The sequence below is a fragment of the Falco biarmicus genome, chromosome 13 (genome assembly GCF_023638135.1).
Source record: "Falco biarmicus isolate bFalBia1 chromosome 13, bFalBia1.pri, whole genome shotgun sequence".
NCBI lineage: Eukaryota > Metazoa > Chordata > Aves > Falconiformes > Falconidae > Falco > Falco biarmicus.
Genome location: NC_079300.1, coordinates 16,313,775 through 16,337,901, shown reverse-complemented (window position 1 = coordinate 16,337,901; position 24,127 = coordinate 16,313,775). Strand labels below are relative to the sequence as shown.

At 39.8% G+C, this 24,127-nt stretch overlaps 1 protein-coding gene across 2 annotated transcripts in view; it reads right to left on the bottom strand.

Moving 5' to 3' along the window:
• The window catches only part of PLOD2 (procollagen-lysine,2-oxoglutarate 5-dioxygenase 2), a 54,974-nt gene that overhangs the window by 27,143 nt on the left and 3,704 nt on the right, over positions 1-24,127 (bottom strand). For both annotated transcript variants that reach the window (XM_056358790.1, XM_056358791.1), the window contains exons 2-5: positions 10,592-10,683; positions 8,774-8,910; positions 2,946-3,109; positions 1,621-1,733 (exon numbers count right to left, since the gene is read on the bottom strand). In XM_056358790.1, the coding sequence (XP_056214765.1) occupies positions 1,621-1,733; positions 2,946-3,109; positions 8,774-8,910; positions 10,592-10,683 (506 nt within the window). The remainder of the gene's footprint in view (positions 1-1,620; positions 1,734-2,945; positions 3,110-8,773; positions 8,911-10,591; positions 10,684-24,127) is intronic.

Genomic DNA, 24,127 nt, shown 5'->3' with positions numbered 1-24,127 from the left:
TATAAAACACCAGTGGTTTTAAAACATGTTCCTAATACTGTATTTACTAATCCTGCCTAGATCCTTATTTAAAGTACCATGTTATCAAGTTTCAACACGTTGATCAAAGCATATAACCTCTAAACCACGCTTAAAAACCCTTCTGCAGATAATTTTGGATGACCAAACCAGAGTGTTTTGTTACATATTCTACAGCATTAGACAGTACCATACAGAGAATTAGTGCCAATGTATGGTACAGTATTCCAAGTTAAGCACCATGGAGGTATTTTGAATCACAGTGCAGCAGCACACTGTGTAGAGGTACACATTTTTGGCCTAGAAGACAATCTGTTTAGACAGCTAATTATATTACTACTGACTTTGGTGCAGAGTCAGCTTTAATGTCTCTACACTCTGTCTTTTCAATTGCATATGTAGCATCTGACTTACATAAAATCAATTCAAACATTAAGCGCTGGAAGGAATGTCCTGTGAGGAGCAGCTAAGGACTTTGGGTTTATCTAGTTTGGAGAAAAGGAGGCTGAGAGTCAACTTCATTGCTCTCTACAGCTCTCTGAGGGGAAGTAGAGGAGGAGATGCTCATCTCTCTTCCTTGGGATCCAGCGTCAGAACATGTGGGAATGGTTCAAAGCTGTGCCAGGGGAGGTTTAGACTGGGCATTAGGAAGCATTTCTTTGCCAAGAGAACAGTCAAACACTTGAACAGGCTTCCTAAAGAGGTGGCCGATGCCCCATGCCCATCAAATATTTAAGAGGCATTTGGACAATGCCATTAATAACATGCTTTAACTTTTGGTCAGCCCCATATTAGTCAGGCAGTTGACTAGATGATCACTGTAGGTTTTTTCCAACCGAAATATTCTATTCTATATCTGTACCTGTATCTAAACATGCTTGATGTTTCAGGCATAACTTAAGGGAAAGCATACATGTATTTCAGAAACTTAATTTCTTCCTTAAGCATACAAATGCTCAAAATCAACCTCAAAATTCTGCAATATCAAATTCTTTTTGCACCAATACATTGTAAACTTTCCTTAGCTCTTTTCTTCCAGCACCAGGGCCATGCCTCTGACATCTATCACACTCTAATGCTGCTACACAGCAGAGAACTTTGTTAAGCTAGGGCACAGAGAGTCTTCACCTGAAATTTACATTGCAGCTTTATTGAATCATCTGCACAAAAAGCTGAAGAGTCAGAGGCAGCTGCAGGCAGTATCTGAAATGGCAGAGGGCCAAAATATAAAACACTGGATCAGCAAGTAGTTCAGTGACACCCTGGAAAAATGCCACATTCTCCAGCCATCAAACTGCCAAGTACCTGCGACCTTCATTGAGATGAATGCATCCAACCATATACCTCAGAGCTGTTATTTCTAACAACGAAGTACAACCTGCCTGGATCTGCAGACAGCCTGAAACAATATATCAAGTCATGACCCTTTGGAAGCCTGTTCATCACTCCGACAGTAGGAACCTCTGGAGAACAAACGTAACTGTCAACATGGCACTCAGGAATAAAAAGACAGCATTCCTTTTATTTTTATCTCCTGATGTTTTATGAGGAGCAGCATGTTATTTCAAGCAGAAAGAAATGAGAAAGCCAGTCGCTACCTACCCTTGCCAATGGGTCAACATAGATTTTGGTGTAAAACAGCTGGTCATCATCATTATCCTGCAGATTCCATTGCTGCACAATACGATTTATATATGGAGCATAACCAATAAATCCTGCAATATAACACACACATAAGTTATTTCCATAAAAAGCACTACCCTGCCAATGTTGTCCACCAGTCAGGGACTTCATTCTGACTGTTTGGTGCCAAATGAAAAGTATGAAATTCATACAACTTGGCTCAAAATCCAGCTTTCTTCCTGTGATACGTACCAGTTCTGTTTTCAAGAGTTCATAGTTGAAGAGTTATTTTTATAGTAATGCTATATTAAGGGGGAAAAAATACGAAACAGATCTTTTCAGGATGGTCCTGAGACCTCCAATGCATGAGATTAGACTACTACTGTTCCCAAGAAGCCCATCTGTGGAAAAAGTTTCATTTTCATCAATCACTTCTTGCTGGCAGAGAAGCCCGAATCTATTATTGCCAGAACTACAAAGAAAATTCAACTCAAAACCAATATATATGTTTAAGCCAAAACAAAAAAAACCACACACACAGAAAAAAAAGAAAAAAGATAGGGCAGACAGGCAAGGTAAAGAAGTGAGGGAAAGGAATGAGGATACTCCCAGATCTGCATGTCACCCAGACCATGTACCTAGAAGTGACATACTGTGCTCTGTAGCAGTTAAACAGTAGTATCAGTGTCAGAGCACGTATTAACCAACTGCAAAATTACCACCAAAGCTGGCATTTAAAGGAGGATTCCAGAATTAACATGTCACAGATTAACAGAAGTAACTGGCACTTCTCTTGGAATGAACTGCCCAAGCCATGCTCATGGGCCAGGCAGAGCTACCTGTACACCTACACTGTATGCAGAGATCCCCAAGAACAGAGTAGCCAAGTCAGGAAATTCTGTGACCCAGCTAAACTGTGCCTATAAATAGCATGTAACTGCTTTGATTGGGGTCATACCCTAGGTTGAATCTGCTTCAGAAACCATCGGTGGCAACTGGGTCATCCCTGGACAGCATTTCATTGCAAGGCACAGTTGCTTGCTAGGCTGTTACTTTATTTACCTGCTTTTTACAAGTTATTTCAAACTTAAATAATATTGGTTGGCAAGAAAACTATTCCTGAGCACAAAAGAGGAGCTATTCAATTGGGGAGGGAGAGGGGAGGTGGTGAACAGCAAATCCAGTCCTTGATTTTATACTTGGGGAATCCAGGAACAGTTCCACATACCAATACATAAAACAGATAACAGAAGTGAGTCATGGTCAAGTTCAAGAGTTTAAATGTGTTCCAGAATCACACTTACCTCCTGAGTTCAGGAATCGTTTTCCACTCCGGACAACAGGATACTTGTCAGCTAGCCTTTTGTCCGGCCAAATTAGTCCATCTGCTGCAAACACCACTTTATGATTAGTTGCCTGAAATTTCTTTACCAGTTCTTCAGGACCTCCCGCAAAGATAACATCATAGCTAAGAATAAAGAAAAGATACCCACTAGATTAGTTTAATTCTAATGCTTCTGTGTTCAAAACAACAAGTGGTTGGACTATTCAAGCCTTAAAAATCATACAGACAGCCCTTTTATTCTGAAAAATGACTCATTAAATCATGTTTTTCCACCATGTAAAAGTCCTATACCTTTCTCGAAAAAAAATTTCAGTCAATCCTATTTATCTAGTACAGTTTCCCCTTCTACTTACTTTTTTTAAAACCTTCCACATTTTAGACATCTTTTCCTCCAGATTTTGTCTACCTGAAATTGATTTTACATTTCATGTATCTTAAGTTAAAAAAAAAAAGTACTTTCCCCTTTAGAAAACTGTTTATGTGTTTAAGAAAAAAACAAAAAGTCAAAACAGCAGATGAAATAGACTAGGACTGAAAGGTGATTTAGGCAACTCACTGGGAAACTCTAGATGTTCTTGCTCTAAAACACAACAGCATTGACTTCCTTCTGAATAGTCTTATCAAGAACGTACTTGGATATTTCTCAATAAAGTCTAATTACCCATAAACTTAAACTGTGTTGCAACCTGACAATGTATAGATCTCTCCTTCAACCTCTTTAGTGTGGTGAAGACTTCAGAGGGCTTCAAACTTCACAATATATATTTATGAAAAACTTCACCTGCCTTTACACGTTCATGAGATTTGACTCCCAAGTCCTACTGAGGACAAGACCTAAAGGTGGAATGCTCATCTTTAAAAACAGCAGTTACCCACAGCCAAAGGTCAACACTGCCCAAAACAGGAAGAAACACGTGCGGGTTTGGCAAAGGTCCTGTAAGAATGTAGTATCACAAGCCTAGTGGCTTCTTGTTGTTAAACTGCATCTAAATTAATGCCTCAAAAATAACAAAAGAACAACACAAAACCTAAAAAAAATTTATATATTATTAAATTATGCAAAGTATAAGGTTTGTTTCTTTGTGCTTGAGATCTCTACATATAGCATTAATGTGCAAACTACTTCAAGGTTCATTTTACACAGCATGAAACCCTGACACAGGAACACTGGCATGTCATAGATTAGTTTCTGGCTGAAGAAGCAGAATATTTGTATTTAATGGCAGCATCTCAGCCGCACAACTTCCTCATCTGAATGCAGGTATATTCTTATTCCACACATCTACCTTGGTAACTGAAAATCATCAGTTCTGACACATAAAGGAATGTTACAGCTACCAAAAAAAAAATCAAAAACTCTAATCTTGACAAAGATTTTCTTCTTGCAAAGTCTTTTAGCTGTGCTAAGAAGGACAGCAAAACCCCCATCTGCAGTACACAGAACTTTTTGCATTGCAATGTATTACACGGCAACATGGCCAACAGATCAGCCATTACTGACTTCTGGTACTTCTTTATTACAGTTCTGAAATTATTCAAAAAGTCTTCTTCAAAGGGGATTTCATGCAATTGGCCTAGAAGAACTGAGTAACAGCTGGCTTACAAATGCAAAAGAGAATATTTCCACTGCAGAGCAAAGTACGAACCCTGGAGAGGAAGTGTGTTATGTAGTCTATATAAAGTAAGTGGTTTTCTGAAAACTCTCACTGTTTTGTTTTTCTGTAACTTTGGCAGAAGAATGTATGAAAAAAACACTGTACATTTTGGAGCTTTCCCAGCTTTGCAGAAACTGCCTGTTTCTGCCCAAATATACAGGAATACAATTCCCTCCCTTTTCCATTCAATTGGTGTAGCCCAATTCAAAGCCAGAATGAGTATGAAGAACAAGCAAGAAACAGGAGACAAGCTGAAGACAGACAAAAACAGAGATTTGTCTGAGGCTTTAACTTAATAGCTTATGGCAGGCTGTGCTTCTCCACTTTGATCAGGTTAGTGCTGCCGCTGCAATGACTTACAGCTGTGGGAAGGAACCAAACACCCCTGAACATTGCTTCCAAGGACTGTCATTCTGTAAAAGAAAGCTGAAGTTGAGGAACAGGCTGGGCTAGCCACAGGCTCTGCTTATGAAAGGGATATGCTAACTTAATACAGAACAATTTATAATACAACGCACAGTACAGAGCTGCTAAACTGCATCACCAGTTACTGTAAACTTCACACACTAATGGATATTATGCAGGAGTATGAATCCAGCATGGACTTACATTTCCACTAATTTTCATGGACCTGTGTTTTGTCAAGAGATGACTTACTGCCATCACACCTCCTCCTGGGAAGGACCTCTACCAGCCTTCAGCCTCTTGCTGCCAGTCTCCCCATCAGCTGCTTTATGAGGCACCTGCTTTTCTCTCCAGGCAGCAGGAAAACTCCTAGAGTCAAACTGAAACCTATAAATCCATCATTTGCCTTGCTTACCTGCTATGTCAGATTGTGTTCAGTCTATCCAGCACTCAGTGCTTACTGTAAAGGGGATTCACCTCAGGTCTACACCACCAATCACAAACTGGGTCCCAGGACTATCCTTGCCAGTTTATATTGCTGTTATGGGTGATGCACATGACTTAAATAGGACTTCAAAATTTAACAGGGCATAAAAAGCGTGGCTATATCCAGGAAAAAGCAGGCTGCCTTGGCAAGCTGGAAAAGCTCAGATAGTCTTCTATTTATTCTTCATAAATTCTTCCAATTAAGTAGAAAGCAAGAAGGAAGAAAAAAAAAAATCGGAAAAAAAAAAAAACAGAAAGTTTCCACAACTCCAATCCTATTTCCTGAAGCTCCCAGATGGCAGATGCTTGGGGCTGGAATCCACCCATCCCTCCTCCTCTTTTGCAGCAGCAAAGCATACCAGCTACGCACCCAACGCTCCCAGAAACACAAGGAAATGGCAACAGTGGCTCATGTCCTCTAGAATCAAACAAGCAATTTTTACATCCATAGCTTTTGTAACAAGGACTTGTTACTATTGGAACTGCAGGTTAAGAGCTCAAAATACAAACAGGAGAGGGCTTTCTAGTAACCTGCAATTCGGGTCCGGTATCTCATCTTATTTAACTAGGCTGTCCAGCCACACTGCCATTTTTTCATTTACACTGTATCCCCACCAGGATCGCACCTCAACCATTTCAACATATGCAGAAAATGTAATTACCCCTTACCTCTCAACAGATGTTTTAAAAACACACACACACACCCCAAAAACCTGAAAGGTTTCAAAAGTGTTTCACAATACAAATAGATGGCTGTGGGAGTTCTGGATGAACAGTCACAGCATCCACCATTTTATCCAGTCTACACTGGCCATTAGCCAGTTCAATCTGAAGTGGTCCAAAGTAAACCAGTAGTTGGCTCTTGCAAAAAACAAGGCTAATTTGAAGAGCAAAATGCTTTGCCTGCAAATGGAACACTATCTGCACCTAGACATAAGCTGTTCACAGATGTTTAAAATACACTATCTGCACCTAGACACAAGCTGTCCACAGTTCAAACTATTTCCAGAATTGAGAGCCATATAAAAAAAACTGCTAAGAAAAAAAAAAAGAGCCCAAGAAGCTAAGTTTAAGTAAACAGTTCACTAGAAATGCTTTGCCTAGTTACAGTAAGTAAACCAGACATTTCCTTTCCCCACCCCCAAGATTAATATTCCAAAAGCTTCACAATGAACATAATGAAAAACATTTGAAAAAGAAAGGAAGTTCACTATATTTGTCTTTTCCAAACTTATCGCTACATTGATCAACATTTAAACTGCAAACCAGGACTCCTGGAAATGAAAAAGCCCCTTAGAATTAAAACATGATGTTGGAATCTGCAAACTATTTTTTTTTTCCCCTATCAGGCATCAGTTCCACCAGCTTTAAATCAACATGTACTTGGGATTATGGACCTCAAGAACTTGGGAGGCCTTAAATTCTGTGATTTTCATGACAAGAAAGATTAAGGTATCCACACTTTGACACACATGGTCCTCTGTATTCTCTCATTCATGCCAGCAGACAGTCTACCCCTTGAGAAAGTAAATTATATGGGAGAGGAATCTGAGCTATACCCAGATCTGATAATAAATCAGCATATTTTACCATACAAGGAGAAAAATGTGGTAAAGCAGGATAATACGTTTGAAAACAAAGAAATTCAATGTAAGTAGCAACCATTTGGGAAACATTTGATTCACCTGAGCATTTAGTAAAGAACAAAATCTCCCAAATTAATCTTTCAAAGTTTGTTACTGCATGACCATAGGACAACACTATGAACAAATGTAACATATTTACATTTAGAAAGATACTTTTTTTACTTAAACTGATCAATAAGAAAAAAATTACAAATTGAATGTGTATCCCCAAACCCAATGTTACTTTTACTATCAATTAAGTGTACAAACAAAATATTCAGCATAGTAAGTTTCCCTTAAAATGCTTCTTTGTAAATTGGTTAAGATTATTTAGACATTGGCTTTCTAGCTCCATCTTCTACTCATCACAGCCAGTAAAATTGAAACAGAAAACTGAGTAGCATCTTTAAATTTGCTACCAGTTTAATACACTATTCCAACTGTCCTGAACTCTTACGTTATGCAAAACCACAAATTAACTTCTCAGTAAATAACACTGTCAGACCACTTTCCCTCTTGTGAGGATGTCTGCTGTACAAATCCTGCTGAACCTCTACCTTGCAAAAGGCTCCCTAAAATTCTTCAGCTGTCAAATTTTAATAAGCAAATGACAGATTAAAAGCTGAAAAAAATTCTGGAGCATGCATTCAAACATGACTTGGTAACAATGTCATGAATCCATACACAAACTTTTCCAAGCTTGCACTCCGCTACCTCCCCCAAGGCTCCCTGTCGGCAATCAGGGCTTCACGTCCCTGACTCAAGACTTGGTCCCGTACCTTCCTTGCAGCCATTCTTTTAGAGCTGTTATCCCATTCTGGTCGATGCCAGCATGGAAGAGCTTAGGCGGCTGCTGTGAGCTGGATTCTTAGCTGCTCTGATCATGCTCTTGTCACAGGAGCAAAAGAGGGGTGGGGGGAGGAAGAGGAAAGCAACGGAAAAAGTGGGATTTGAACATGTTTGAGCTCCCTGTTCTCTGTGACAGGGAGAAACCTATCTGGCCTCCAGTGAGATATTCAAGCATAGCTGTGCTATGAGCTATATAATCTGGCACCTGCAGCAGCACCATCCCTCCAGCCTTCCATCACACAGCGCAGGCACCAGGGGTATATCTGGCATCAAGCCTCTTGTTTCGCTTCTCTAAGATGTAGAAGAAGTTCTCCTGTTAAGTGCTTTCCTCAGGGACCCATTTACCAGCTTCCTCTATGTCACCGTTACTTCATGGAACAAGATCACGCCCTGGTCCCTACTGGCCACTTTGTTACCAGAGCTCTTTTGCTCTCCCCATCCCATTCCAAACTCCCAGCCCACAGCCACGTCCTGCTCTGACCACAGCTGAACAGGGAGAGGATGAATGCTTGCCTAAAAGCCTATCAGCTCCCAACATTTTTTCACCCCCTTGAGGCACAACTATGAACACCTCCTACATCTGTAAATCTATTTAAAAAGTAATGATTGCTCAAAGAGCAATCTACTATTTTTATGAATGGAGAAAAATGGACGTAAAGTCTCTCAAATAAACAGTGAGGGGGGAAAAGCGGCATGCACATCAGAGCAGCCACGTTTGCATGCCTACCCAGACTAAAACATAAAGGCAACAAGCCAGGTTTGCTCACCATTCAACAAACATTACAACTAAGTCCTCTTGATCAGCATAGCTTTCTATGGCTTCTTTCAGCAAACGAACTTTCTGCCCTCCACCAATAGAGTTAGGCAGCTCACCACCTTTCCACTCTTCACCTTTTCCAAGTACCTGGGAAAAAAAAAAAAAAAAAAAAAAACACAAACAAACCACTTTTTGCTAGTACCCAACAAGAGGCTTTTTAAAGCAGACTCTTATTGAAAACAGATGTTAAATCAGAAGCAACACATTAAAGCATAGCAAGCCAGCATTTCCAGCATTGTACATCTTCCATGTCAGAAGCAGCATTCAGCACAATGACATCACTGCAAAAACATGAGACAGACATTTCTTAACCAAATAAGAAACCAGCAATTGCCTGCTAGCACCATTTATTCAAATGTAACTACTTCAGAGAAAAAAAAAAGTTAGTAATTGTATTGGGAAAACATTCTGCATGAGACCTTTAAAAGTCAATACAATCACTTTAGGAACAGAAAGTATAAAAGACCGTGGTGGATCAGGGTATCAGTAATACAAATTGCAAGCTCCAGTCTTTCTGAAATCCTTTCAGAACACTTTGGTACAAGGAAAGCATAGGTTCCCCAAAATACAGCTGGCTGCTAAAAAGAGCTAAACAAAACCCCTCCATAGCCAAGCACTATAGAAAATTACATTTCCAAAAAAGAAAAAAAGACTTAAAACTTTTTGTGGGTTTTGAATATAATGTTTTTGGAACCTAGAAAACGCTACATTGTATGATGTTTTGGACATCAATTTGCAAAACCAATAGATGTATCCAGAGCTCAGGCTTTTTGAGTGCTTTAGTACAACATTATCATACTATAGGTTCTCTCAGTCTTCCAGTTCAGTGGTAAGTGTCAGACTTCACAGACCCAAATAATTTCCCATTTATAGTATAGACCAGGGGTCCTCAAACCTTTTAACCAGGGGGCCGACGTGCGGATGAAGTGGCAGGCAGTCATCTGCGACTGCTTGGTTTCCCCCCCAAGCCCTGGCGGGGGGGATGGGGGGGGGGGGGGGGGGGTCTGTAAATACCAGGGGCCGGATTGAGGACCCTGGGGGGCCGCATCCAGCCCGCCCCTGGTATAGACACTGTAGTAGAGTAAGGCAGAAAAATTTCATAACACCATCTGAATTCCTGGATTTTCCCTTGCAGAACATATTTGTGGGTAACATTTAGAAGAAGGTTAGTACCCTCCCTTTTTCCCAAGGTCACACAGAGGCCAACCTCAGTATGTGACATACAGAGACATGGAGCAAGGCAGAAAAGTCTGGCAGGAATGATAGAAACATTTTGTACTCTTGGAGAATTACAGGTTCCGGGTAAAGACTGAAAGTTTCAGTTGTGACCCTCTCCTCTTCCCCACAGGAGGGATCCAGCCTTGTTTAAGGAAGGAGAAGACATGCAGAGCCCTGCATAGTGCAGTGCAGCTTCCAGAAGTATTCACACAAACAACATCAGCAACACTGAAAAGCAAGGCTATATGATAAAGCATGACAGAACCTTTAAGTGACTGAGGATGCTTTTCACAGTAGCTACTAATCTATAAACCAGTTCCTAAGGCAGTGGAAGAAGCACCCTCCTGTGGTTGTTCAGAGGGGGACCAGCAGTCAAGCAACAGGGGCAGCAGCAGGGCCACATGCAAGTGCCTCAGCTGCCCCTGAGCTCTGTAACTGTTTTACTTTGCCCCATCATGCAAGGAAGCTAATGCAACTTCAGTTACTACTGCACTATTTCAGTCTTAAAAAGCTGTGTAGTATAAATATTTGGTATGGAAACACACAATACCTTTACTGTGTAGTTGAAGTGCTTTGCAGTTTGTATAAAACGGTGAAAGCCATCGGTTTCTTTAGTTGCTACAGTAAAAACTAGTAGTTTATCTGAGGGAGGAAAAGAAGAAATGTGTATTAATATGTTTTCAGGACACAGTCTGTAACAGAAAAATGCACTGAACAGCACTGGATCAAGCAAGGCGCTTTATAACTTGCCTGCATCTCACTCAAAGGCAAATATACTGTCATATTATAGGTGTGAGACAGAATCCTTGTCCATAGCAATGGTTGTTTGATAATGTTTTAAAATTATCCTCAGGAAGGGGAAGTAAAGAAATCTATCTACTCTGTAAACAACTAGCTCAAGATGTGAAAACAAAGCTCGTATGACTACTAGACAGGAAGGAGTCTTCAAAACAAAAATAACTTACTACTTTTTGGTCCGAAATAATCCTGTGACCTCTTATCACAGGAATGAATGGTACCATAGAACTTCATCCAACCTCACTAACTCCCCTGAAAGCAAGTGGTTCACTTTCTTCATGAAAACAGGGCAAAAAAAGCAACCATGGAAACCAGTCCCCCAACAGGCAGCATTTAGTGCTTTTAAATGTTTGAGCAGAGACAAAAGAGCCAGGGTTTGGAGTTTTTATTCAGAGCCTCTGTAAATTATAGCAGTGCTAATTTTGCCCTCTTACTGCATGCAGGCAAATGACTGTGCAACCACGTTGGGTTGGTTTTTTTCATATCCCTGAGCTTTTAATATAGTTCAAATGAGACCATGATTTCCCACTGAACAGCTTCCAGATTAAACTATTGAATAACATTCAGCACCCTATGCAATACACTGCAAAATCAAGGTCCATAATTCAAAGCTATCAGAAAGACAGTACCCCTATCCAACATCAAGTATTTAATCAGACCAGCCTGGATCCCAGAGCACACTGCAGTTCCCCATTTGGTCTGAGTTCAAACAACAGCTGTCCTCTAAACAGAGCTCATGAGATCAATCCTTACAAGAAAGTAAAATTTATCACGTCTTTCACAGTGCCTGTTGTTGTTTCACTTGCCCAAAGAACATCATCTGGGTTTATCTTCACCAGCACAGTAACATGTGCTAGAAGTGGCTGCTGTGAAAAACATTATTAACCCTTCAGCTCTGTCCACCACCACAGACTTAGCAGCCATCAGACACCAGAGATGTTATCCCTGAGTGTATTCAAATTTATCACCACTTACCATTTTTTTTTATTTGACAAAATTAAAAAAGATGATGGTCTGCTTCCCACTTTGGAGAAGTGCACCTTGCAAGTTACTCATGTGATGCTCTACAGCCTAATACCAGGGCACTTCAAGCGTAGCTCTGCTTAATAGTACCTGTAAGAGCACAGACATAGTTTGCAGAGCAACATAAACCACACTTTTTCTAAGGAAATTCAATTCTGTCTCAAGTAGTCACAGCAGGCCAACTATGGAGACTAGTCTCGGGAGCCAGTGATACCGTTTCCACTTAGATTCAGCCCTAGTCAACAGGTCACTTCCAAGAGCACTCCCACCAGGGTCAGAGTGGTCTGGCTAGTCCATCCTCAACAGCAGCTGTAACAGTGTACATGAGGAAGAGCAAGGATAAGACAAGTATGTATGATGCCTTCTCTGCTTTTTCTACTAGTCTCAGTTTACAGGTTTTCCTGACCTGGATGGGGTTTCCATATATTCTGAAACACTTGGTCTACCCCCATGACCTTGCTCTTACCTAGTCACTCCTTGAACTCACATAACCTTTAAGCAGTGACAGTACCATGTGCCCAGCACCTACTCCACAAAAAAATCTTCTGTACCATCAGCAGGGCTCCTACAGTTTTTATCTGACACTGCCCAAGTTCTTCAACTACAGCCACCGTCTCTACCTGCCCTCCCCACCAGGCACAATTATTTATTTTTTTTTGGCGGGGTGGGGAGGGAGGCTCCGTTCCCTCAGCAGTCCTGGTGAAGATTTTAACTCCCAGCTCTACTGAACAAGACTGACACTCCTACAATACAATACACAGCAAAGCAGAAACTTGAAATACCTGAAATGTTTCAATCAACTGAACACCCAAAAGTTTTGGGAAGACAGTTTTGTAAGATTAGTTGCTCCATCTTTCTCCTAGTTAAGTGCTAGCAGTCTTTTGTAGGCAAGAATCAGAAGAAAATCCCATGAGTACAAATGGCCAGAGGACCTCCACAGAGGACTGCAGTACAACCCGTTCACAGACACACTGACTCACAGACAGACATAAACACAGCAATAACAGCTCAATACCTTCAAACTTGTTCATTCTAAAGGTCATGCAATCTAAAGTAATTCTACAGGAGTCACCACAGAATAAAGAAAGAATGTGGTATCTTACACTGTGACTAAAACAGAACTGAAGGCAGAAGATAGGATTTTTCTCTATGGAACAGACTAAGTTATGATTAATTTTTTGTTCATGCACTGCATTTTCAAATTAGAGGGAAGCGGAAAAATCTGATCATACCAGACTGCATCACCAAGCCAAGTGAACCCATTATTGAAAGTTTCCTAGTTGACCAGTCAAGCACTGACTATAACCACGGAATTTGGTTTGAGGTAGACATATTTCACACCTACACCATCCTGAGGAATGCTAACAGCAGGGATTTAAAAAAAAAAAGTATCTGTACTTAACAACTTAATGTGAATGACAAGATGTGGGCTGCATCAGATTCCTCCAGTCACCAAGTGAAAGAAAATACTGTCAACATACAAGTACAGTTTGGCAAGCAAAAAATAATCTACTGCTCTTCATGGGATATTGTTACTCTCTTTCTAATGGAACCCACAGTAATTCCACCTGTATGTTGTTCATGTATTTCAAGATTCACTATGCAGCCTGGTATCTTACTTGAGTTTTGTGGAATAGGAGGAAATAAAATGATGTGCCAAATCATAAGCGATTTCAACCTGAGCTATATAAAAAGGAGAAATTTTGAGCAGACAAATAATGTGGTTTATATTGGCGTGAGGCTGCAACAGAACTTGTACAATGCACACAGCCAACGAAGCAACTTAAGCAGGCTGACTGATTCAGGTTTGCAAACAGTCACAGAACAACGAAAAGCTATTTTTACAAAGGTATTCTTCACATTGGGAATGTTTGGGGGTTTTTAGCATGCTTGCCAATAGCTATTTTTTTCAAATTACAAACGAAGAGGTTTAAAAGGCTTTATTTCCATGTTGTTGCTGCACCACAGAATTTTAGGTGCACACGGTACTTAAGTAATTTTTAAGTGCAGCAGAACTGTAATCATAGCATTTAGAGTTCCTTTAGAATTAGTTTCTTTATAGACTACTTGGTCTTTGTGGGAGTTTTTTTAGCAGGGGGGTGCAGTACATGTTGGTTGTTTGGGTTTGTTTTATAGGTTGTTTGTTTCAGGTTTTTTTTTTTCCTCTCCAAGTAATCTGTGTCTGATCAAAGAGCAGAGAAACATGCTTTTATTCTGTCTACAGTATGTATGGACAGGCAACACAAACTGCATTAAATGACCGTTATCTTGGCACGTTATAAAGGGTATTATTAGCCACATGAGAAAAGTAGCAGCCTCTCTTCCAGCCAGCAAGACATTACAAAAAATATTAATGCAATTCCTGTAGGCTCCTGTGACTTTATATGTAGGTGACAACTTGCACCAGTTTCACTGGCAGAGTTCTACTGAGTGTAGCATGGGATGTATTTGTTTCTTCCAGCAGAAGAAAGTGAAGAAAATGCTTCTGGACCACCAAATACTTCAGGTCATTTCTTTTTAACCTCTTAACTTCATTCACTTTGAAAAATCTATTCCTTGTTTGCTACGTTTAGGTACAACCGCCTCTTAGAACATCTGTCCCATTTGCATCTAGTAACACAAATCTAAAGTGACTTCCATGAAGTCACAGGATTGTCAACGTGCAAGCAACACAGATCCCAGGGGAGTAAGTTTATCCAAGTTCCATTTTCATTTCAGGGTGGGCTCAGCTACATCTGTTTTAGCTGCAGCCACCCAGTGTCCCTGCTGTGCAGCGCAGGTCTGCTCCCAGGAAGAGCCCTGCCAGTGCAGAGGTTCAGTGCAGCACCAGAGCCCTTACCGCAGGCTGATTCACACACAAAAGTCGCACAAGAGGTTGAGTGACTGGCCCAGAGTCCCCAGCAGCATCACTGTGCTGGCTCCAGGGCTCCAGCTGTGCAATGAAGACCTAGGCGTAGCAGTGGAAAGCTGCCTGCAATTACGGAGACCCCAAGTTACCACTGTGGCCTGGTATTCCCCAGCCAGAAAGCCACAAAATTCTGTCTTTGCAAAAATCCCACCATGAATTCTAGCTCAGCTAGACACTGTTCCTGCTTCACCATCCACTTTGGCACAAACCCCTGCCCTGCCCTCCACCCAAGGGTCTACCCTAAGGAGCTCTGCCCTATGGTCTTACATACAGACTTGAGCTACCCAGTTTAAGTCTACCCCACTCACAAGGGAACACACACACTCTGTAATATTTTCAAACAAACAGTAACAGCATCCTCAAAATGCCAACATATATGAAACCAAGAACACAGCAGGCAGTCACAGCCCTCCACACTTGTGGGATACTGAGATGCTGCTGCTGAGGGTATGGGCTGCTGGGTAAGGCTGGGCTCCCCCAGTGTGCCAGAGACATCTTAGCAGTCACTGGAGGGGATTACCAAGCTTGGCATTTATTTCCACAATTAAAGTCAGTTTGTGTAAAAAGGAAATGCAAACCCTATACTGAAGTTCAACAGGAAGACATGGGGGAAAAAAAAAATTCTGAAGAGTTTCATGCCAGGTATGAGGGTGCTGAAGTTACTACAGTGCAATTACACCAAACAGCTTTCAGATAGTTACATTCACAAAACAGCTGTTCTGTTTTGAGAACAAGCCTCAGAGAGCATGCATTTGGCCAAGAAAAGTATATCCAGTGACAAATAGAATTAATTTTTGCATGCAAAATAGGAAATCCTTTAGCACTCAAGTTGTGAAAGACAGCACTGCATATAGAGCACATGCAACATATTAAGAAAGCCAATGAAGGTTTACCAAAACATCTCACTCTTCTACTCAATCTTTTGTGTTACTACCATCAGGGATCTGACTACACCATAAATATTTATTTCCAGAAATAAGAACTGTAAACCAGAGTCTTTGTCTTCAGTGAATTGCCTGGCAAAGTCTCAGTTAGGGACTGTCACGGCAGGACTGCTTTAAGTGACCTCTCTCTTTGTACCTTGGCAAAGTACGCAAAGCAGCGCAGTCATTCCTCACACACCCACATGGTTCTTATTTATCTTGAATGAACACTGACAGAGATCACTACATAATTTCTACCAGGGGCTGTGGGCACTAATACAGTAGCTTCAGAGCAGCCAAAAATGAGGATATTGCTCACAGCCACACAGGAGCTGACATTTAGTCCTTGGATTCAAGGCCATGGATTTTGCTGGAGTAGGAATGAGCTGTAAGATCAAAGGACATCTGTGCAAGGTACCACATTATACCATTAAAATCTATCTCTCTAGAAGTAGTATCTTGCAGTGGTAAACAAAGGATATTTGGTACTGGGAATATGGTTTTATCCGTATTCTAGTGTCTACATAAAACACAGCCTCCTTTCTTGTTTGCAGATTACATCCCACTCAGAACTGCTCAGAGTAACAACTGTGTATTAATCTGTCCAGTCAATGAGCAAAGAGATGTACAATTGCAAAATAATTCACCAAAGGTTTCCAGAAAGCAAACTGTTGCTAGAGATCATGGAAAAAGCTTATACTTCCAGCTCCCAAGAATAGCTCTGTGGATTTAAAAAAAAAAAAAAAACCAACAAAAAACCACAGAATTAAAAAAATGCAGACTGTTAAGGTAATAACCTTGGCAGTGATCTGCATGACCTTAATCTAAGGCACAGGCTGGACAGATACCTGGAAAAGAATATGGATGAGATGGATACCTGGAGGAGGCACATGGATGCATGCCCATCAATTAAGCTATGTAATTGTGCCTATTATTATGTCTCCTGCACCTCTGGACACATGGGAGACCAACAGGATACAGTTTCCCACAAGCACAACAAAAACAAAACAAACAAAAAAATACAACAAACCCACAAAGAGGATTTACCTTGCCTTTACACCACATGGAAGCACGCTTCTTTATCATTGAGAGACACACTAAAGCACAATACAACTGAAAAAGTGTACAGTAATGAGGAATGTTCAAAAGGAAGCTGAACTGAGAAGTAGCTGTCAGAATGACAGTAAACAGCCCCAACTAACTGCAAGACTTCTGATTGCATTTCCACTATTATTTCTTGTTTCCACAGGTTAAATGTTTAAAACAAAAATAAATAGCAGGGGGAAAGTTTGTTTGGGTTTGGAATAAAGTTTTCAGTATTGAAATTCAGTATTAGCCTTGGAAACAAACAGGCAATCTACACCATGCATAATCATCATTTATGAGTCCCGACTTGACCACGCCACTTTCCCTTCCAGCTTCTGTACTCAGCCAGTAATGAGAAGTTGAACTAGGGGAATTGTCCTCAACAAGTTCTATTTTTCCTTCCTTATACGCCTCACCTAAAGCACATACCCCATCAACAAAATCCATGTTCTGAGACTTTTACAGTAGTCTGAGTTAGAAACAAAAAGTAATTAGCAGTTTCCTTGACCTTCCCATCCACTCTGCTCCCCTAAAAGGGGAATACTTTTGCACCTGGAGGAGAAATCAGTCCTCAGCTTTGCCCTTCAGCTTCTGGCACACCAGAAGCTCCTGGTGGGTGCTTTCCAGCATGTCACCAGCCCTGTTTGGAGAACATGCCATCTTAATATCATTGCCCTGATAAGCATATCGAGTACAACATGTTTGTGTTCTCAAATGAAGGGATAATAGTGCAGGTTGAGCTGTGTGCAAGTCAGCTTACAGTATGTGAAGGCATGATCCATAACTGGGATTCAAGATCTAGATTCTCATAACTTCATAATAGAACTGGTAAATTTTGGAAGAATAAAACTTTAAACACTATTTAGGAATACAGTGTCGCTATACAACTAACATCCTGGGATTTCTCTAACAGATGAGTTAGATTTCTGGAAAATAACCTAGAAAACGTACAATACTCTACAATATCTTCTGAACAAGACAAAACTTACTGAGATTTAATAAAAAAAAAAGCCAACCTGCCGATATAAAGCTTGTTGGAAAATATTTATAGGCTCAATTGCTGTTTCCGCCATAAAACTGAACAACATAACAGTGAGTTCCCAATTAATTGCAAGACTGTGAAAGACCTTTTAAAGAGAAGGCAGCATGAGGTTTAAGCCCACAACAGTAAAAAAAGCATTCAAAAACCTGAAATGGATCACTGGACTACACAATATTGTATGGAGTCAATACAGTCATGATAACCAATTCTCCTCCCACACATTTGATGACTTTACTAAATCCAATTCTCTCATATGCTTCTGAGCCTTGCTGAAGGTTGCAGATAGCTGAAGAGTAACAGATGGTGCCAGCAGTAACTGCCCTTCCCTGTTTATGTGGGCTCATACTGTATGTTCAAAACCCAAAGAATTGTTATGCCAGCTAAAAAGTTGAAATATCAAAGAGCACTTTCAACAATCCAGATTTTTAGCACAACATAGTCTTCCACTCAAGAAGGCAACATTAGATTCCTCCAAATGCAAGACTGACTTTCCCCCCCCCTATAAATAGGAGCTATAGCTTAAATTTAAGATTCTATGTCAAATAAAGCTTTTGAAAACCCGCATACTCTGAAAAGATGTCAAACAGCTGGAGGCAGGAGAAACCCATCATATGCAATGGGACCATGACTGTAAGTTATACCTACGCACATATACTTGGTTAATACAATCCAGCAGCAAACAAAGATCTTAAGTACACAACTGAAGAACACAAAGTTTAAACACATGTATCTACCCAGTGCCAGTTTATATGACATACATATGGTCAAAGAATGTAATAAGCCAACAGAAGAATTTCTGGTCAAATAAAATTTTTGGCATAAAGACGGAGAAGATCGAACCATCTGACAGCTGTTTATTTTCCCCTGAAATTCTTTAGAAACACAACAATATGCTGGAATAGCAAACATGACAATCTTCTCAGGAAATAAATATGCATTGCACTCCAAGAGGGGGAAAGATGACTGGTGCATAAACAACATTACTTCATATTTGAAAGTTCTAAGGGTTTTTTAATCTGATCTTTATACTCTACAGCCAACTTCTATTCCACACCGAACAATTTGCTGTGTGCCTGCACTCATACCAGTTTACCGCTTCCCAAAGAGACAGGCTAGGATTGCTGTTAAAAAATATCCTTGGAAGGGAGACAAAACATTGTTCAAAAACTCATGAAAGATTGGAAAGTATTAAGATTTAAAATAAAAGATGAAATCAGAATTAACAGCAAGTTAAGAACAGTCATTGGTTGCCAAACACATAGTACATACTGATGTCCTATACCAATATATGTTCTTGCATGGAAAAGATGGATTTCTAAGAACCAGTGCTTCAAACAAATCTTAGAGACAAGATTTTGAAGAAGCGAACCTTCCTGTGCAGACCTCTTCTGGAAGTTTGGTCAGTTTTCCTCTGTATCACAAACCTCCTGTTAATCACTGCACCTCAATACATACATGTCTTTGCAAAATACAAAGAGCAGCACAAACTTTATTTATGTAATTTCCAAAAAAGTACGATCCTTCTTCACTAGCTATTAGCACACTTGTACTTTCTCAACTTTAAACCAGACAAATTAAACCAAAGTAAATAGAAGTCTGTCTTTTGATGGTATAAGCAGAGTTATTGCAGAACTAATGCAGGTACGCAGGTATCACCTCTGCTACCACCTGATCCGAAAATAGCTCAACCTGCAGAATAAGAAATACTACCGCCTTTAAACTGTTGGAAACAGTCGGCATTTATAGTTATCAGGGATCACTCAATGCACGGCCTGTCTGTGTACAATCATTCCTATGCTCCTCCAGGTTATTTGTAGACCTTGCTAAAGTTACAGAGCAATACCTATTGGTATCAAAACTCCCAACCGTCCCAAGCCAGGGAGTAGAACTGGTTATGTCAGGAAGCTTTCAGAAGCTGTCTAGGGAAAGAAATATACAATGTATAAATTCCCAGTTTCAGTTACTTGTGAATAGCTGGTACTGTTGCAACTTCCTTAGTCACAGAAAATGTTGCCTGTTACAGGGTTCTCCCTCCTCTCATGTGTTTTAACGAGAACAAAGAAGCTGACTTAGCAGAAATGCGTGCTTGTATTAAGCAATAGCTGCTCTGAATTTTTCCTCATAAAATAGCATTTATGCTAGATTAGCATATGCCAACTGACAGCCCCTAGACAGGACACTAAAAAATTTTGGTTTTGCTTTCTACCAACTGAGTCCAAACTGAAGTTCTCCAAGACTTAGAAACTGACTCATTGTTCAAGAGTCCCATTATCATTAAATGCCACCTGCAATCTAAATCCATTTAGAAAGAGGTGAACAGTGCTGTAGCAACTGTGCATTTCAGAATCTAAAGGGTTTTTTTATGAAAATACTGAAGATTTCTCATGCAAAGAAATTCTCTCATGCTTTAACTCACAGGCCATAGGAATGTGAACAGGCATTCCTCTCTTCCATGCATACTGCCTCAAATGGCAAGCCTGCTGAGCTGCTGCTTACTGCCTGTCTTATCACATCATTTCTGATGTCATGTAGATACAGAGTCTAAAATGTTTATAATGAAAATGATCAACTGTTGAATACAGCCAGTTTTAAAAAAATCCACCATTCACAGACTACATCTATTTTTCTGTATATGCATATATACATATACACACTTTCAGAAAAAGATTAGCCATTACTCTCAATATTAATACACAACTGATTTCAGAAAACATTTAAAAGCTGATTCTGTCTCAGCTTTTCATTTACTTTCTTTTCATTTATAAGTATCAAATACAGTCAACAAGAGCTCATTAAGGCCTATATGTGCACTCATCAATCACCCATGTCAGTCCTGGGTGCACCACTGGCTGGTGCTCAGGTCCACAGTCACTCTAATGCAAGATTTCCTTGTTTTGATAGCTGAACAAAACCAGATACAAGCAGCAGTAGTCAAGAGTTTTTCTATCAGTTTCAGCAGACTTGGAGGAGACCCTGTTTAATGAATCAGTTATTCAGTAGTAAAGTAACAATGAGACACATTCCTTAGTTTCCAGATAAGAAAACAACTAAAAATCAACTGTTTGTAAATGACATCATTGCCATGCATGAAGCAACTCAGTCAACAAAAGCTGCCTAACAAGTGGGGAACAGATCAGGTTACAGCTGTTTATTAGTGCCCAGATAGCAATCAAACCACAAAAATCTTCTGGAGAGTGGGAGCAGATGGAGTCATGGCACAGGCTGGGTCTTGCTTGAACATGCTGATTGGATGGCCCTGCTATAAACTGTCATTGGGGCTGTGCAGCTGAGAGCAGGACACAATTAACATCAGCTGTCTAAGTGAGAAAGTTTACTCAGCTTCTGCCTTGCCCTCTCTGTCTCTCTCATAAATATGTATTCAGAGAAGAGCACGCTTCTTAAGCTGTTGTCTAGCAAATCCAGCTGTTTAAACAGAAGCGGTCACACACAGCACCAGGCATTGTTAAAGTCCATTTTCTGACTGCCAGTCAATCCATCAGTGAAATTCAGCAGTTAAGATCTGCAATAACAGTTTCTCCTTAGACTAGTCTTTGCTTAAAAAAGGAAAAATTGAAGCTGGAACAGGAGCCATCCTGAAAACACATTAATTGCCCATGCCTGCACCATGGCTCATGTTGTCAGCAAATGCTACCCACCCCCATTAGTCAGTTCCATTTGAAAGTGCTGCCCTGCAGCTTCACATCTGGCCCCTATGTCCAGGCACTGGACGTGTAAAATTCCCCAAACAGGAACACAGGCCATGCAACCCTGGAAACAGAAAAATAACATACTTTGTAAAGATCCATCCTCTGTATGAACAAGCAACTTAAACACCACACTTGTAAGATACAGGTAGTGCACTGCCTTGAACAACAGAGTCCTTCAAATCATGAAACAAGCACCAAAAACTTCTGAACTACTTATGACACAAGACACCATGACATGTCATGTATGACATTTAATTAAAGATGCTTTTAACATCCAATGCTTGACCCACCAACTTCAGTTACTAAGTTTATTGGCCTGGTTCTGACTGAACACATGTACAATTGCTTTACAGTGATGTAAAACAGAATTAATAAACTGCTTACAAGGACAGCCTAAGGAAACACTTTGCTGTATTGAAGTGTCACGTGAAATTACAAAACTAAAGGTAAACAACCCATTTTTACTTTTTTGCAACCAAAAAAAAAATTAAGAAGATTACAAAAATAATTCTATCAGATGCAGATTATTTTCTGCACAGGTGATTTTGGTGAGAAACCCTAATGGCCTCACTCAGTACATCAACACTTAGACCCACAGGTACAGAATTAATTCTCAGGAATGGCACTTAAATGCCAAAACTATTTTTGTTCCAACATTTTTTCTTTTTTCCTTACAGTTTGTTTGCATTAAGTACAAATGCTGCATATGTCAGCTTTAAAAACACTTGCAGTTTTACTGCAATAATTAGTACTACCATCAGAAAGAACTCCCCATGCCCTATCCACCATTTTTTTTCCTCATATCTATTTCCTAAGAAAATCCACAGTAGACCAATAGATTGCAGTTTGTCTAAGAAGGAACCCTGGAACACTTTCAAAGGGCAGACCATAAGACCTGGTGAGCCAACCACTAAAATAAAGTAGGTTTCTTCAGAACTGTCCTATAAATTTGCATGTAATGTTTTAAGCCAAGGCAGAGTTCTACTGTTTAGCCTTAAACTATTAAGGAAATTGGTCTGTAATTACTTTATACTCCATTACAAAAACAGTCATGTGTTTCAAAAGAAATTATACAGTAATCAACAGTACCTTTAATTTTGGTTCAAGTAGAACAAGAATTAAATGATCAAATATGTCAACTATATAATTTGTCAATAATCTAAACATTTCAACAATTAGTAGGTATCTAAGTTTCTGAAGTCTCAGTGCTCAACTGAAAATATATCATTACAATATTACATCAAAAACAGGCACACAGGCATGCACACATGCTGACAACACAAAGCCAAATTACTCTGATCACCAAAGAAAATATTTACTCTGTTTCTTTAGTGAACTTCTGATTTGTTAGATTTTAATTTGTTTGGGTTTCCTTCTACTACAAATTGTAAAAGGAATGCCGGCTCCTGGAAAAAATACAATATCTGAGATGAAACAGTGCCCTTACATATTTACTCTCCTCATAACTGGTATAATCCATATTTTGAAAACTGAATTCACCTTAAGGAAATACTTCAGAAGCAGTTCTATTAAACCACCTAAAGTTAGTTGTGGTGTCGGGCTGTGCTTGCAAGCACGTATTCCTTGATGATTAAGTGTCATTTATTCTCTAGAGCTACAACATTCCCACACATACAGACACATTCCTGCTACTGATCTGTTTGGTCAAGTTCTGTTTTGTGCTGGAGAGAACCATGCTTTATGTCCCTCAACTATAAAAAACTGACATTATAAATGAAAAGAAAAATGCCCTTACTGTGACCATACTTACTCTTCGTGACAAGGGACTTAACTTGAGTGAATATAGTCATGTAGCATGTCAAGTAATTTATACTTCAGAATAGCAGCTCTACACAAATGGAAAGATACTGCTTTTGATTACACAATGTAATACTGCTAATTCAACAGACAAACTAAACGCTTCCCCATGAAGAGACTGAGTCACTTTTGCTTAAGTATGCAGCAGTGAGGGAAACAGCCAAGAACTCTGACATAAATCATGATTCTCTAGAATATGCTACCAACATAAAGAAAGCTTTGTTAAATAATCTGCTAGTTTAGATCCTTGACAGGAACACATTTCACATAAAGCCTCCCTGGTGGTCATTCCACTGTATATTTACTCTACAAATTACATCAAATGCTGATGATAGAGGTCACAACTATTTTACTTTTTCTTGTTTTAATTAGAAATTAATTTTACCATCAAAGTTGCAGTTATCTTATCCAATGCCACTGTATATTGCAAAGAGAAGCAATGTCACATCCACCACTGTGGTCTCCCTCCACAGTCTAATCATTCCCTCCACCTTAGGAAAGAATGAGAAGCCTGGCCAAAAAACTTCTAAATTTTTACTTTTTTTTCCAACAGAGACTGGCTTTATATAGTCTCTAAACCAGATGCTACAAAGAACTCAGACTGCCAACTTTGGGTGTCTTCAAGGAAGAGTATTTTCAAGGCAAAAACACAAGATAGAAGAATGACTTTGCTGCTTTGCACCTCCACAGCCACATTCACTTACTTTTCACTAATTTACACACACACGCTACACACCGTTTCATTTCTTATTCACCATTTATTTCAAAGCTAGAGCCTAAA